Here is a 14,611-nt window from a genome sequence, read left to right on the forward strand (position 1 = left end):
TAGGGAAACAAAAACTCATGTGCAGACAGCTCAAGCTGAGTTTCATTTGATGTATCTGACTCATGTAAAGAAAATGTTAGTCTGTCATAATATAAATATAAAATTAAAGCATACATACTTATCAACATGACAATCAAGATGGAATAAGAAAAAATTGTATGAGAACAGAGATAGGGAACCATTTAGAATGGGAAGATTGGCAACAGTACCTTGCATCCGTTGTTAGATATGTGTGTGTGTGTGCGCAAAAAGAACTATGAAAAGAAACCCAGCTAAAATTTGGCTGATGGCCTAAGTGGTAGGATGGTAACCGACTACTAATCAGATCACTCCTAAAGTCAAAAAGAACCAAATCCATGAGCATCTCACCTAGAGTCCCAGAAATATTCCTCCCATAACAAATTAAAGGAGAAGAACATAAGAGAGCAAGAAGGAAAAGAAGGGAACTTCTCATGTATCAACCTTAAAAAGCCCCACAACCAATGTTAGTAAATTCCAATTCATAAAGGGAGGAAAACTGAAAAAACGGTCATCGGCATACAAATGAAATCTTCGTTGTATACCATTGTATGGGGGAAAATTGGAAATAGGACCGAACAGAAAATAAGCACTATGTCTTTAACCTTACACATAATGAATTAAAACACAAGAGATGGGTATTCCCACCATTCCTCATCAATATGCCATGGCTAGTCCATTAAAGAATAATACAGTCAAACATGAGTCTTAGAAGTTAATATTCTAATACCACAAGAGCACATCCATAAAAAACAAAGATTGTTTAACAACTAAGTGCATAGCCACATACCCAACTCCTTTAGATCGTCTTGAGTTCCTATCCATGATCAGACGGACGTCTCTCACCTGAAAATAAAGAACGTTAAACTTACAAAAGGAGAAACTATTCTGTATAGATGAAGATGTAAGCATTCTACGTTAAGCATGCAGCCACCCAATTTGTGGGCACGTGGCAATCTAAATATCATGATGTAACTGCTTATTCGCTAAAAAACATATAAACAGACTATTTATACACAACAGAGTTGCTACCCTGCTTAAAACTGAAAGCATAGGAAAAAATATTCATTATAGATGCAATACTTGTAAATTCTATACAGTTGTTTTCGTTCATCGTAATTGAAGACCATCAGTAATGGTAATAAGTCGTCACTGTATGTTAAAACCAAAAGCAACTGACCTTGCCAGCTTTTGAGAAGAACTCATACACATCTCTCTCTGTTGCTTTTAAAGGCATCTGTGAATACCAGACCAAACAGGAAATCATAAGGAAAACATTGCCAAATATCCCAATATCATTTACCTATAAATTTATATGATTAAAAACAAACAAAAATTGAGCCAACAATCAACCTGGTAGGCGAAAACAGTTCTCTGATCCCTTTCAGGGTCTGCCTCGGGTTCCACATTATCTTTTTTATCCCTGAATCTCCTGCAAGTCAAGTTAAAAGTAAGCTATTAGAAAAAACGAATAGAAATTGTCCATATTTGGCATTTAGATGGTATAATTTGTTCCATATATCAATTGTCCATATTGGAGTCCAATTTGGCGCCCAATCTTTCAGAGAGAGTAATGTCATGTAATTTATTTAATTGTCCATGTATGTAATAATATGTATACCTGCCAGGATCTCTGGTCAGGACTTTTTGCTGTATTTTTCTTTATAGATAAATTACCCAAGACTGCAGTAAGGATTGTATCATAACACCGTACTGGCATTGCAACCCATTAACAATAAATTAATGATATAATAATACCTTTTTTAGGTGAACCCAAGGTATCCTGGTATCCCCGGCTGGGAGCCAGGAATAATCCCTCGAAAGGTACCGAGATCCATTAATGATATACTAATACCTTGAACAGTTGAACCAAACAGCAACTTATTAATGGCGTTATACCTAGTTTAGCATCACATTTCAACCTCTCGTTATTATATAAGAACAAACAAAATGATTGCATTTAACATCAACAACACGAATAATAGTACATTGTTATCCATTGCAAGTTCCAACACAGACAAAACTTCATAAATTTCAAGTTAAACTTACTAGTAGACAGTATCCGAAATTCAGCAATCACATAACAGTAAATAACATCAACAACAAACATTGTTTTCTTTATTAATTCAAACCAATTGGAGGTTCAATCGAGCAAACACCAATAAAAATATGAAAGGATTGTGAAATTATAATTTTTACCTGCCATCTCTGTTTTCGAAATCTCGCTCTCTGTCTCCTCTATCTCTCTCAGGACGACTCATACTCCTCCTTGGTCTCTCTTTTTCATCCTTTTCCCTCTCTCGTTCTTTCTCTCTCTCCCTCTCTCTTCTCTCTCGTTCCTTTTCCCTTTCCTTATCTCTCCTCTCCCTATCTCTATCCCTTTCTTTATCCTTCTCTTTGTCTCTACTACCTCTCTCACCATCCTTGCCTCTCTCTTTGTCTCTGCCACCTCTTTCTCCGTCTTTCTCCCTCTCTTTGTCTCTGCTACCTCTCTCTCCGTCCTTCTCCCTTTCCCTGTGGCGGCCGGAGGATCGTTCGCGGTCGCGGTCACGTTCACGGTCGCGGTCTCTCTCTCTATCGCGATCCTTCTTAGAGCCGTTCTCTTCGTCACCACGCGACCTCTTGCTCCTCCTGTCCTCGGCGTCAAGATCGTCATCGACGTCGCGCTTCCGGTACGTTCTCTCGGATTTGTTGTCGACGATGTCGGTCTTCTTCTTTTTGGATGAATCTCTGTCTTCCGGCAGTTCCTCCACCGTCTTCTCTAAGTACTCGTACTCGTCGAAGTCCATTGCTACTAGCTAGCTTCAATTTTCTGTTCCACAGTTTGTGATGAAGAAGCGATTTCGTGGTGGTGTGAACTGTGATGTGAAATTCTAGGGTTTTAGCAATTAGGTTTTATTTTTATTTTTATTTTTTTTTAACTCTTCCCTATAAGACAGAAAGGGTTTGTTTGGCTGCTCCGCTTTGAACTCTTGCTAAATAGTAAACGGTAAAAGGGTCATGTAACAGTGCCAAGCGTCCGTATGTTAAAAATAGAAAAAATCTAGTTTTTTTTACTGAAAAAACAACAAGTTAAATTTTGAAGAGTTTTTTTTTTTTTAACTCATAACAAATAATTTAAATTTAACATTCTTATAAATAATTTATTATTAATCAATTGAGTTTAAGTATTTAATTAAATTCTTAAATAGTTTAAAATATAAATTATAATACAAAATATATGAATATATTCTACTTTTAAATTGTTTACCCTACTTTAAAATTGATATATCAAAATATTTTTTTTTCAAATATTTGGAAGGTTGTATCCTGTATATGAGTGAAGAAGAAAAATTTAGGTGTAATAATGCAACACTCTACACACATATTTTTTATTTTACTAATTGATATAATAAACAAAAATAATACATATTATAAAATTAATTAAAATTAGTAATATATATAGAGATATTTTGTAGAGTTATCGGTAACATTTACATAATATTTTGGAATTATGATTAGCTAACCGACATGGTTCTCCGTGTTATTCCTTACATCTATTTTAATGATAATATTGTAAATAAATGTATCTTAATTTTTTTTTTAAAGAAAACCGAAATTGACTATATCATAGATCAAATAAAATAAAGTGTTATAATATTTTAACAAATAAAATTCGAACGATGTATCTTTTTTGTTTTTAATACTTCTTTGGCTGAAACTCTGTCGATAATTTAGATTAAATCTTATTGTTTCTAACTTTTAAAAATTATTATATTTCCCTTCTCTCGCCTATTCTTCTTTTTATTAAAATAATTTTTTTCCTCTCTTTTGAATCAATCACACCCTTATCATTAAGGTTGAGCATCGACGGCATAAGTGGATTTAAGCTCAATTTTGTAATACCATCCAAAATCGAGTCTACAATTTAGAGTCTCAATTCCAACCATTTTGTGCATCAACCTATGCGATTTTTTTTATTAATGCAGGTTTGTAGCTCATGCATATCGATTCGTTTGAGTAGTATTCGTTTTATTTCTTATTGAGATGGTTTATTTTTACTTTTTGTTAATTTTGTGTTTAGTTAAAAAATGAAATTATTTGACTTTCAATATTTTTTGTAAATGTTTAGTAAATCTGTATCAAACAATTCATTTATCATATTTGTGGTATCATGTTTAAGTGACACCAATAAATTCACTCTAAAATTTTGAATTTTTGTACTTAGAAATTTAAGTTCAATAATTGAATTCGAATAAATGCGGATTTATTTTTTCTCACCTACATCCAACAAGTAAAACTCACATATACCTACAGTTGCAAATTTGTCTGACCCATAATCTACTATAACTCGTTTGCATGTCAAATTACTCATTCGCACGGTTATAGTTCAGTGAAGCTAATTGTTTTACTGAGCTCTATTTACCATGACAACCAAGATATAGCTAGTGATTCGACAGATGAAAAATCAATTTGCAAATATGATAACTACCACTAGCATAATCCACATCACCGACGTGAGCTCTTTCAATAATTTATTGGGTGTCGACTACAACATAGCCCCGTAAACCTTGTGTGTTATTTACTAGCACACCACCGTTTCTTCATACACAATTAAATTATTCCCATACACAAATGAAACCAATTTGTTAACCAAAATATCATATTGTTCTTAATTCATCTCCTCTCTACTCTTGATGTTTTAAAAGAATACAGCATCGCTTAATATTAGGTTTGGTGAACGATTTAAGGTTGCTCAGTCAATTTTTTTGAGGAAGACGGTAATTTACGTTAGATTGTGATTTTAAAAGACAATTTTTGTAAAAAAAAAACATAATTTTAATAGATTTAAAGTATTTTAGTGACTTTTAAAATATTTAAAAAACTAAAAAAAAAATATTTTGCGTTTCAAATGATTTAGATCATAATAATTTATAAGACTCAATGAATTTTAAAGAGAAGTTATTATAACACTTTATAACAAAATATTATCGGTAGACACTTTTTCATTAATAAAAATATAATTATTCTCACAAAATTAAATTTCACATATTTAAAATCATGTTAGCTATCTTTATTATATCAACAAAATCCTTAACAAGGAGAGATTAACGATTTATTTTTATTTTTATGATCAACTAAAAATTATAACTCAATTTTATTTTTAAAAAATTTGTATCAATATTTAAGAGTTATTATTGTTATATGTGATATCTTGAATATTAATTATACGTCTCCGATGAAAACTATAAAACTATGTAATTTTTAAGAAGTGAAACAAGTATTTGGTTTTAATTTTTAGTGTTGCCTGGGACGATTTTTCAACAAAAAATATATCCAGCATGAAAGAAATAACAAAACGGTAAAGGTAGTGGAATTTCTATAAAATATTTTGAAATTTAAAAATTTAAAATTTTGTTTGAATTACTTGTTTTTAAAAACTGTTTTATAAAACTATTTTTAATATTATAACGGATAAATAGTTTTTATTTTTCATTTTTTTTAACTCTCTATTCAAAAACTGTTTAGAAAATTAGAGTTAGCAAACAATTTTTTTTTAAATTTATTTTTAAAAATAGTTTTATAAAATAATTTTCAAAAATTAAAAAATTAAACACACTCAAACAAACCCTAAGTGTTTTGGTGTAGTTGTTGAAAGAATATATTGCAACTAAAAATTCTTACAAAATCCACTCCACAAAACAACCCATTAAAATACGTAGATTTTTCAATACCAAACCACATCATAAAATTGTAAAAATCTTAATTAAATATCACCTAATTTAATTACAATGTTAAAACAATAATTTTTTAATTTATATCAAATCGTAAATAAACTCACACAACAATTATAATATTTAAATTAGAACTTGGACGTAGTATTAAGTCAAATAATTTCAACATCTGTCTATCAAACTAAACATTCTGAATATTGTTAAAACAATTCTAATTGAATATCGTCATAATTATTTATATTAGTTAAAAATATTGTGGAATACAACAATATTGTTTTATAACTAATAAGTCTTTTAAAATCTATTAGAAATCTCAATCAAATACATCTCCTTTAACTTGGAAATTGTAATTTTAAAATAAAATAAAAAAACTTTTTGTTTTAGGTACTAGAAAAACAAACTGATTCCTAATCAAATCATCAATAATAATACATTGAGAGATTAATAGATTTGTACTATCAGTAAAATTATTTTACATAAACAGACAGTCACAACTATTTATGAAGTATTTATTCTCTTAAATGATTACAAAAATACAATGATAGATGACTAATTTATATTGATTGTGCATAATTTATGTCCTCATATATTAATGATATTCTAAAAGTCAATGAAAATAGAAACGTGTCACGTGTCACTGTAGGTGTCATTGTGCATGTTTTAACAATGATGGTATCTAACTCATTTTTTAAAATGTTTTTTAATTAACTTATTAGCAAATTAAAGAAAAAAGTAAAGTCAATTAAAAAAACTCTCTTCTTTTATCCTTTTATCCTTTTGTGTAACCAAAACACAAATTGAAATCCTAATTTAGGGCTTGATTGATTGTGTTTTACTTTTTAGTTTTTGAAAACTATTTTATAAACAAATTTTAGAAAACTGTTTTTAAAAAGAAAATTAAAAAAAAAAAGAATTGTTTGACATTTCCAATATTTGAAACAGTTTTTTACTAGAGAGTTAAAAAAATTAAAAAATTAAAAGTAAAACACCATTTATCTGTTTTATTTTTTTAGTTTTAAAAAGTATAATATTAAAAATAGTTTTACAAAACAATTTTTAAAAATAAGTAATTCAAACAAGTTTTTTAGTTTTTAAATTTTAAAATGCTAAAATAGAATTTTTGAGAAACAAATTTTTTAGTTTTTAAATTTTAAAATGCTAAAATAGAGTTTTTGAGATATAAATCAAACAAACTCTTACTTTTTTTTCTTTCTCAGACTATTGACGGGTCGCAATAATTAATATGAGAAAAAAGCCGGATTGCAAAATTTTGCAGGCGGTTCTCATGCTTTGTGATTAATATAATTCAAATTTCAAATTATTCTTTCATTATAATATAAACGGTATTAATCAAATTCTACATGCATTGTTTACTTTACATTAATGTGAAACTTCGATGTAAAAATATCTCCTTCATTAAATATACCTGTACCATGGCCATGTGTACGCTAATACACTAGGCATACTTTTAAACAATTATTAAGTAAAATTATCAATTTACTCTCTTTGTAAGAGCTCTCAAATAGGTTATCAGCAAACAATGGTTATTGGGCAGAAATTCAAAGATGGGACAACGTATCACTTTTAGTCTAATATAATGACCAACTCAAAAGTTTATAGAAGGGTGAATGTGAATAATATATTTTTTTTTAATAAACGATATTTATTTATTTAAATTAATATAATATATCAAATAGAACAAACACAAATACATATTCATTAAAACTAAAAAATATGAGTATTATGAATAAATTCACAAACACTCAAATTAATAGTTTAAAACAACAAAATACTTATAAATTTAATAAAATTAAAGTGATTGAAATACTCATATCTTAATATTTATAACATTAACGATATTAAAGTTATCAGTTCAATATGATCTTCAACTCGAGTTATGGCCTTAATGACTTTTGAGTGAACGGAGTGCGAATTATATCAATCTAAATCAAACTTTTAGTCATCTCAAAATTAATTCATTTGTCTATTGTTTTTTATTTAAGACAATCAAAATGACTCGTAATATTCTACAAACAAAATTTATGTTTGAATTCAAAAACTATAATTGTAAAAGTAAATATCATTGTAAAAATTAAGTTTGAATTCAAAAACTACAAATCATAATTTTAAATCATAATTAATTTTGAAGGCAACGTCAACTCTACATTTTTTTGAATAACAAAAGTTTAGGGTAACATGATGATGTCCCAATCCAAGGTAGAGAAATATCTTATACTTACAAATAAATTTATATTTGGCTCCCTCTAATAGCATTAGTGGATAATCTCACAATCTCTCAAATCCAAATTTAACAATAAGCCAAATAATTAGAGTTAAAATCAATTAATATTATACTTGATAATACTCAAATATGTCAAAATAAAGGTAATTAAAACCGAATTAAATCGACTTATTAAATTAATTGGACCAGAAACCAAACCTATATTCGGTTCAAAACAATATAAAAATTAAATAGTAAGAGAACCAAAAAAAAATTGATTAACTGAATAAAAATCGAGAAACCACCGGCGTTTGAGCCAATTTTAATGGTCTAACGGGCCTGTCGTTAGCAGGTCTCAAATAACTCAATCCACATCAAAATGTGATTTTAGGTTTAGAATGAGGTGCACATTTTATACCCATTAAAAATATTATTTTGTAATTTGGGTGCAATGCATCTTAAATTACTTAAGGAGTATAAATCTCTTACCGCTTAGACTAATTCATCGTTAGTAATTATATATTTTGTTTTTAGTTTTTTTAGTAATTATAATTTTATTTGAGGTGTGTCAAGTACTAAATGTAGTATAAATCTCTTACCGCTTAGACTAATTCATCGTTAGTAATTATATATTTTGTTTTTAGTTTTTTTAGTAATTATAATTTTATTTGAGGTGTGTCAAGTACTAAATATATTTTTTTAGTGAGAATTATAATTCATATTTATTTTATTGTAAAAATCTAGCTCTCGACGTTAGAATCAACCTCCATTAGTGGTAATTATATTTTTACTATATTAAAAAATAAAATAATTTATTAATTAAAATAAAAAATTGAATTAACTATAATATAAATAGAAAAATAAATAATTTCATTTTAATAATACTGCAATGTTATTTTATTCATCAATTAGTTAAAACTAATATTTTTTATATCTTCTAAATAAAAATAAGAATAATTATAACATAATATATACTAATTATAATTTAATATATAAATTGTATGAGGAATAATTGTTTTAATAATATCATCAAGATAAAAACAAGACAATTATAATATATTAATTATAATTTTTCATACTTTTTTTTTTCATGTTATTTTTTTAGAAATAAGTTGTTAAAGAAGTTTTTAAAAACATATAATTTATATTCGGGATTAAGATTTATCGTTAATCAATTAGTTAAAATTTAATTTTTTATATCTTTTAAATAAAAATAAGAATAATCATAATATATTAATTATATAATTAATTAAAAAATGATATACGGGATAATAAAAATGAGAATACTTAAAATACACAAACTATAATTTTTGATTCTATAATAAAAAAGAGAACAATTATAATGCTCAAACTATAATTTTTTCATATTTTTTTAAAAATTACTCGCTAAAGAAATTGTGGAAAGTACAATTGATACACAACAAAAATATTTGTCACCAAGTAATTGTCATTAAAGAAACAATTAAAATTAATATATATTTTTTAAAATATTATCAACATAAAAATGAATCGAATAATTTTGCACACATAAATGGATGTGTAATGAATATGGTACTATTAATTAGATATATTAGATTTGTGCATTTTTTTTCCTATAATCGAATAAGAGGATATTTGATGCTTCAATTATTAGATTATTTTGTGTTTATAAAATGAACAATTATTAACTAGATTATAAATTATGTTTTTATGATGCTATATCATACATATTAAAAACTAAATGAATTATTATTAATTTTGTTTAATCAATACTATTTATTATTATAAGTTATTTGAATTTCTATGATTATAATCATAAATTAAGTTTTCACATTTCAAAAAAGAAACAATAATATACCCCATATTTGACACAAACTACACACTAGTTTTTCTGATGAGAGAGTGATTATAATGCATAAGGAAGTGCAAGTTGTTTTATTCTCCTTGCATAGAAAACAAATTCCTAGCCGCAACACCATTCCAAGATATCATTATATAAATTACCTTTTTTCACCTTCCCATTAACCTAAAAAAAAAACAACAAAAAAGTTAAAATCTCAACAATGATAATAATAGGACTAATAATAATCACCATTGAAAAATTATAAAAAATAAACAAAAATATAATAGATCTCTTTAATTTTCTCATACATGTCTATTTTTTTAATATAATATTTTCTATGCCTTAATTTAATTACAATTATTTATTTTTGACTATCCAAATACTAAAATTTGATAAAATTATTTTTTAGTGCTATGAAATTATAAATATTATGTAATTTTTTGTTTATTTTTACTTTAAATATCACATTAAAAATTAAAATTAAATAATTTAATTATCATGAGTCTACATCTGATCCTGAATCTCAAATCTTTAAATATTAAACTAATGTTTACAATTATATAACAAATATCATTTTAGTCTTTATACTAAAAAGAGTGGGAGTAATTTGAAACTATATTAAAATAAAAGTATAAAAGTAGATATAATATATAGAACAATTTTATATTATATTATTTATTAAATATTTATAATTTTGATAATATATTTATATATTTTATTTAAGAATATATTGCTATAATATGGAATATTTATAATCCGACATCTATGATTTAATTCATGTTTTTTATAATGTTTTTAAAAATTCATAAATACCAATTTAACGTACGATCTGATTTTAATGTCTATAATTAAAATAAAAATTTACTCCAAAAATAGAATGAAATATAGCATTAATAATGATGATTGAATAGAATAAAGAGACGTAGCATGTACTCTTGTTTCACGAGAAGAAAGAAAAGACAAATCGCGCCAATAGATAGCGCCGATCTCTAAACAAAACCTAATAAGAGCGCCTCTCACATTATTACTTTATACAATTTTTAATTTAATTTTAAGAATATTCGAGTGTGGTCCCCTCATAACAAATATCTTCTTCACCACACCACAACACAACCCAACCCAGTAATAGAAGAAGTCGTACAAAAGAAGCAAACCTCCAACTTCCAATTTCTCTCGCGGGAAAATTTTCAAAACTCACACATTTTAGAGGGAACACATTTAATCACCCACACAATTTTACAACTATAAATTAAAATAAAATACACAACCCTAATATTCAAATCTCACCACACTACTATATATATTCATCACTTACACTACTCACTCTTGCGCCAAAACTGTTTGAAGAAATACCTAACCTAAACCCAATCCCCAACTAACGCCGTTAGTTAAGATGTACGTCGTGAAGAGAGATGGACGTCAAGAGACGGTTCATTTTGACAAGATAACGGCGCGTTTGAAGAAACTCAGTTACGGTTTAAGCACTGAACACTGTGACCCCGTTTTAGTCGCTCAGAAAGTTTGCGCCGGCGTTTACAAAGGCGTCACCACTAGTCAGCTTGATGAATTAGCCGCTGAAACCGCCGCCGGCATGACTGCTAACCATCCTGATTATGCTTCCGTTAGTTTTCCCGCCTTTTTAGGGTTCACCTTATCTTGTTCCGGTGATAATTTTAATTAATTAATTTTAATAATTTTTTTCTCGATGTTTGACGCAGTTGGCTGCTAGAATTGCCGTTTCAAATTTGCACAAGAATACCAAGAAGTCGTTTTCGGAAACGTGAGTGTTGTTTTTGGGTCAACTGTGTTTGAGTTTTTGATAATTTTGTTCTGATTGTTTGGTGTCGTTTACTTAATTTAACTGTGGTTGTTTAATTTCAGTGTTAAGATTATGTACAATCATTTCAACCATAGATCTGGGAAGAAGGCACCTTTGATTGCTGATGATGTGTATGAAATTATCATGAAGGTACCAAACATGTTTTTAAACGTTTGAAATTTGAATTAATTTGTTTAGGTTTTTAATTTTTAATATGATGTTGCGAAATTCACTTTTTTTTGCTTGTTTTTGTTTTTTGATTTAGAATGCGGCTCAATTGGACAGCGAGATAATTTATGATAGGGATTTTGATTATGATTACTTTGGATTCAAAACCCTCGAGAGATCTTATCTGTTGAAAGTTGAAGGAAAAGTTGTAGAAAGGCCTCAGCATATGTTGATGAGGGTTTCTGTTGGAATTCATAAGGATGATATAGAATCTGCTGTTAAAACTTATCACTTAATGTCTCAGAGGTGGTTCACTCATGCTTCTCCAACTCTTTTCAATGCTGGGACACCTAGGCCTCAGGTACTTATTCTTATGTTTTTGTTGATATTTTCTGTTATGTGAATTTTTGATCTTATTTAATTGGGTTGTTGTTTTTGGTTTGACAGTTGAGTAGCTGCTTCTTGGTGTGCATGAAAGATGATAGTATTGAGGGGATTTATGATACTTTGAAGGAGTGTGCTGTTATTAGTAAATCTGCAGGAGGAATTGGTGTTTCTGTTCATAACATACGTGCACATGGTAGTTACATTCGAGGAACAAATGGGACATCTAATGGTATTGTTCCAATGCTCCGTGTGTTTAATGACACTGCCCGCTATGTTGATCAGGGTGGAGGCAAGAGGAAAGGTATAAAGAAACCATTTTGAGTTTTGTTTGTAATTCATTCACTTAATGAATGTTTTTTTGATTTTCGTTACTTATGTGTTATTTAATTGTTACAGGTGCTTTTGCTGTGTACTTGGAGCCATGGCATGCAGATATATTTGAATTTTTAGAGTTGAAAATAAATCACGGAAAGGTATGAAATGCCAACAATTTACTTTCATTCTCATCCTTTAGTTATCATCCTAGTTGAAATTTTGATTCATTTAATTGCAACCATTAAATTATTGGTTGTTACTGATGCAGGAAGAGCATCGTGCTCGAGATTTATTTTATGCCCTTTGGGTGCCTGATCTCTTTATGGAAAGAGTTAGGAGCAATGGGGAATGGTCTTTGTTTTGCCCTAATGAAGCGCCTGGTTTGGCAGATTGTTGGGGTGAAGAATATGAGAAGCTGTACACTCAGTATGAGAGAGATGTAAGTTTGGTCTTGATAAATAGGGTTTATTGCATGTTTAAGAATGTCTCTTTTGCTGATCACTCTTTGCTACTTTTACCAAATCCTCAGGGAAAAGCAAAGAAGGTTGTTCAGGCACAAAGTCTCTGGTTTGCTATTTTGAAGTCTCAGATCGAAACTGGAAATCCTTACATGCTTTTTAAGGTGGTTTAATAATCAATGACCTTTATTTAATTTTTTATTTGAGTTTTTTTTCAATGCTCCTTTCTTAACCTTTTATTCTCACTGTATATAATTTTTTGTTTTTTATATATAGGATGCTTGCAATAGGAAAAGCAACCAGCAGAATTTGGGCACAATTAAGTCATCAAACCTGTGCACTGAGATAATTCAGTATACAAGTCCAACAGAGACTGCTGTGTGTAACCTGGCATCAATTGCACTACCGCGATATGTAAGAGATAAGGTAGGGCATCCTTGGCATACTTTATGTGTTATACATGGGTTTGTTTGATTTCTATATCAGCTTGCTATATTCCTGATTTTGAATTGTTATTTGCTTGCTATCTAGGGTTTGCCTGTGGAATCTCATCAATCTAAGCTTGTTGGGAGCAGAGGCTCTAAGAATCGGTATTTTGACTTTGACAAACTTGGAGAGGTACACTTCATTTAACTACATAATGATGGATTTTATTTGTATGTCAGTGTGGTCATGCGTTGACACACTTATTATATGACTAGTCTTGTGATGGTTCTGTTTGTTGCTAAGTACAGGTTACAGCTGTAGTGACGACAAACCTTAACAAAATAATTGATGTCAATTACTACCCAGTTGAAACTGCTGAAAGGTCAAACTTACGGCACAGACCCATTGGTATTGGAGTTCAGGGTCTTGCTGATACCTTCATATTACTAGGAATGTCATTTGATTCACCAGAGGTAAATATATTTTATGTGGTTGCCAAATTTCATACAGTTCAAATTTGATAGCTTACATTACATGTATATGGATTGCAGGCTCAACAGTTGAACAAGGACATTTTTGAGACTATATACTATCATGCTCTGAAAACTTCTTGTGAATTGGCTGCAAAGGAAGGACCCTATGAAACATATAGTGGTAGTCCTGTAAGCAAGGTATTTTCATCTGAGAGATATTTTTTTTCTGTCACTTCTTCTATGTCCAAAGCGCATATGTAGCTATAAAGATAAGCCCAGTTGCACACGGATATTCATCTTGTTTTTTAGCCTAAAAATTAGAAGTGTAAATAACTAAATATCCAAGTTGTTAGTGGTTGCTTAGTTGATTTTGTATGTGCAGGGAGTTCTTCAGCCTGACATGTGGCATGTGACACCCTCCAGTCTGTGGGATTGGGATACGCTTCGGGAGATGATATCAAAGACAGGTGTAAGGAATTCACTTCTTGTTGCCCCTATGCCAACTGCATCTACTAGCCAAATTCTTGGCAATAATGAGTGCTTTGAACCATATACTTCAAATATCTACAACCGCAGAGTGCTGAGGTTTATTGCCATCCCATGTTACTTATATTATCTTGGTGCCTTTGTGCTTTATCTTGCCTATTAACTGTTTGTCTTTCAGTGGTGAATTTGTTGTAGTGAACAAGCATCTTCTTCATGACTTGACGGAAATGGGACTGTGGTCTCCTGCAATTAAGAACAAGATTATCTATGATAATGGTTCCGTAGAGAATGTTGCAGAAATACC

At 29.2% G+C, this 14,611-nt stretch overlaps 2 protein-coding genes across 2 annotated transcripts in view; one reads left to right on the plus strand and one right to left on the minus strand.

The window, feature by feature from the left end:
* LOC101505242 (uncharacterized) overlaps positions 1–2,959 on the minus strand; it is a gene marked incomplete in the record, with an annotated part of 6,888 nt that extends 3,929 nt beyond the window's left edge. Inside the window, 4 exon segments of the mRNA XM_027335922.2 lie at positions 809–864; positions 1,199–1,255; positions 1,372–1,450; positions 2,218–2,959. Coding sequence (XP_027191723.1) covers positions 809–864; positions 1,199–1,255; positions 1,372–1,450; positions 2,218–2,807 — 782 coding nt within the window.
* A 7,945-nt stretch (positions 2,960–10,904) lies between these two features.
* The window catches only part of LOC101505566 (ribonucleoside-diphosphate reductase large subunit), a 5,544-nt gene continuing 1,837 nt past the window's right edge, over positions 10,905–14,611 (plus strand). Inside the window, exons 1-14 of the mRNA XM_027335923.2 lie at positions 10,905–11,396; positions 11,494–11,555; positions 11,657–11,744; positions 11,860–12,123; positions 12,210–12,450; positions 12,546–12,622; positions 12,733–12,903; positions 12,994–13,086; positions 13,199–13,348; positions 13,454–13,540; positions 13,657–13,821; positions 13,900–14,019; positions 14,204–14,406; positions 14,486–14,611. Of these exons, the coding sequence (XP_027191724.1) occupies positions 11,169–11,396; positions 11,494–11,555; positions 11,657–11,744; positions 11,860–12,123; positions 12,210–12,450; positions 12,546–12,622; positions 12,733–12,903; positions 12,994–13,086; positions 13,199–13,348; positions 13,454–13,540; positions 13,657–13,821; positions 13,900–14,019; positions 14,204–14,406; positions 14,486–14,611 (2,075 nt within the window). The 5' untranslated portion in view covers positions 10,905–11,168. The remainder of the gene's footprint in view (positions 11,397–11,493; positions 11,556–11,656; positions 11,745–11,859; positions 12,124–12,209; positions 12,451–12,545; positions 12,623–12,732; positions 12,904–12,993; positions 13,087–13,198; positions 13,349–13,453; positions 13,541–13,656; positions 13,822–13,899; positions 14,020–14,203; positions 14,407–14,485) is intronic.

The sequence above is a fragment of the Cicer arietinum genome, chromosome 6 (assembly GCF_000331145.2).
Source record: "Cicer arietinum cultivar CDC Frontier isolate Library 1 chromosome 6, Cicar.CDCFrontier_v2.0, whole genome shotgun sequence".
Lineage (NCBI taxonomy): Eukaryota > Viridiplantae > Streptophyta > Magnoliopsida > Fabales > Fabaceae > Cicer > Cicer arietinum.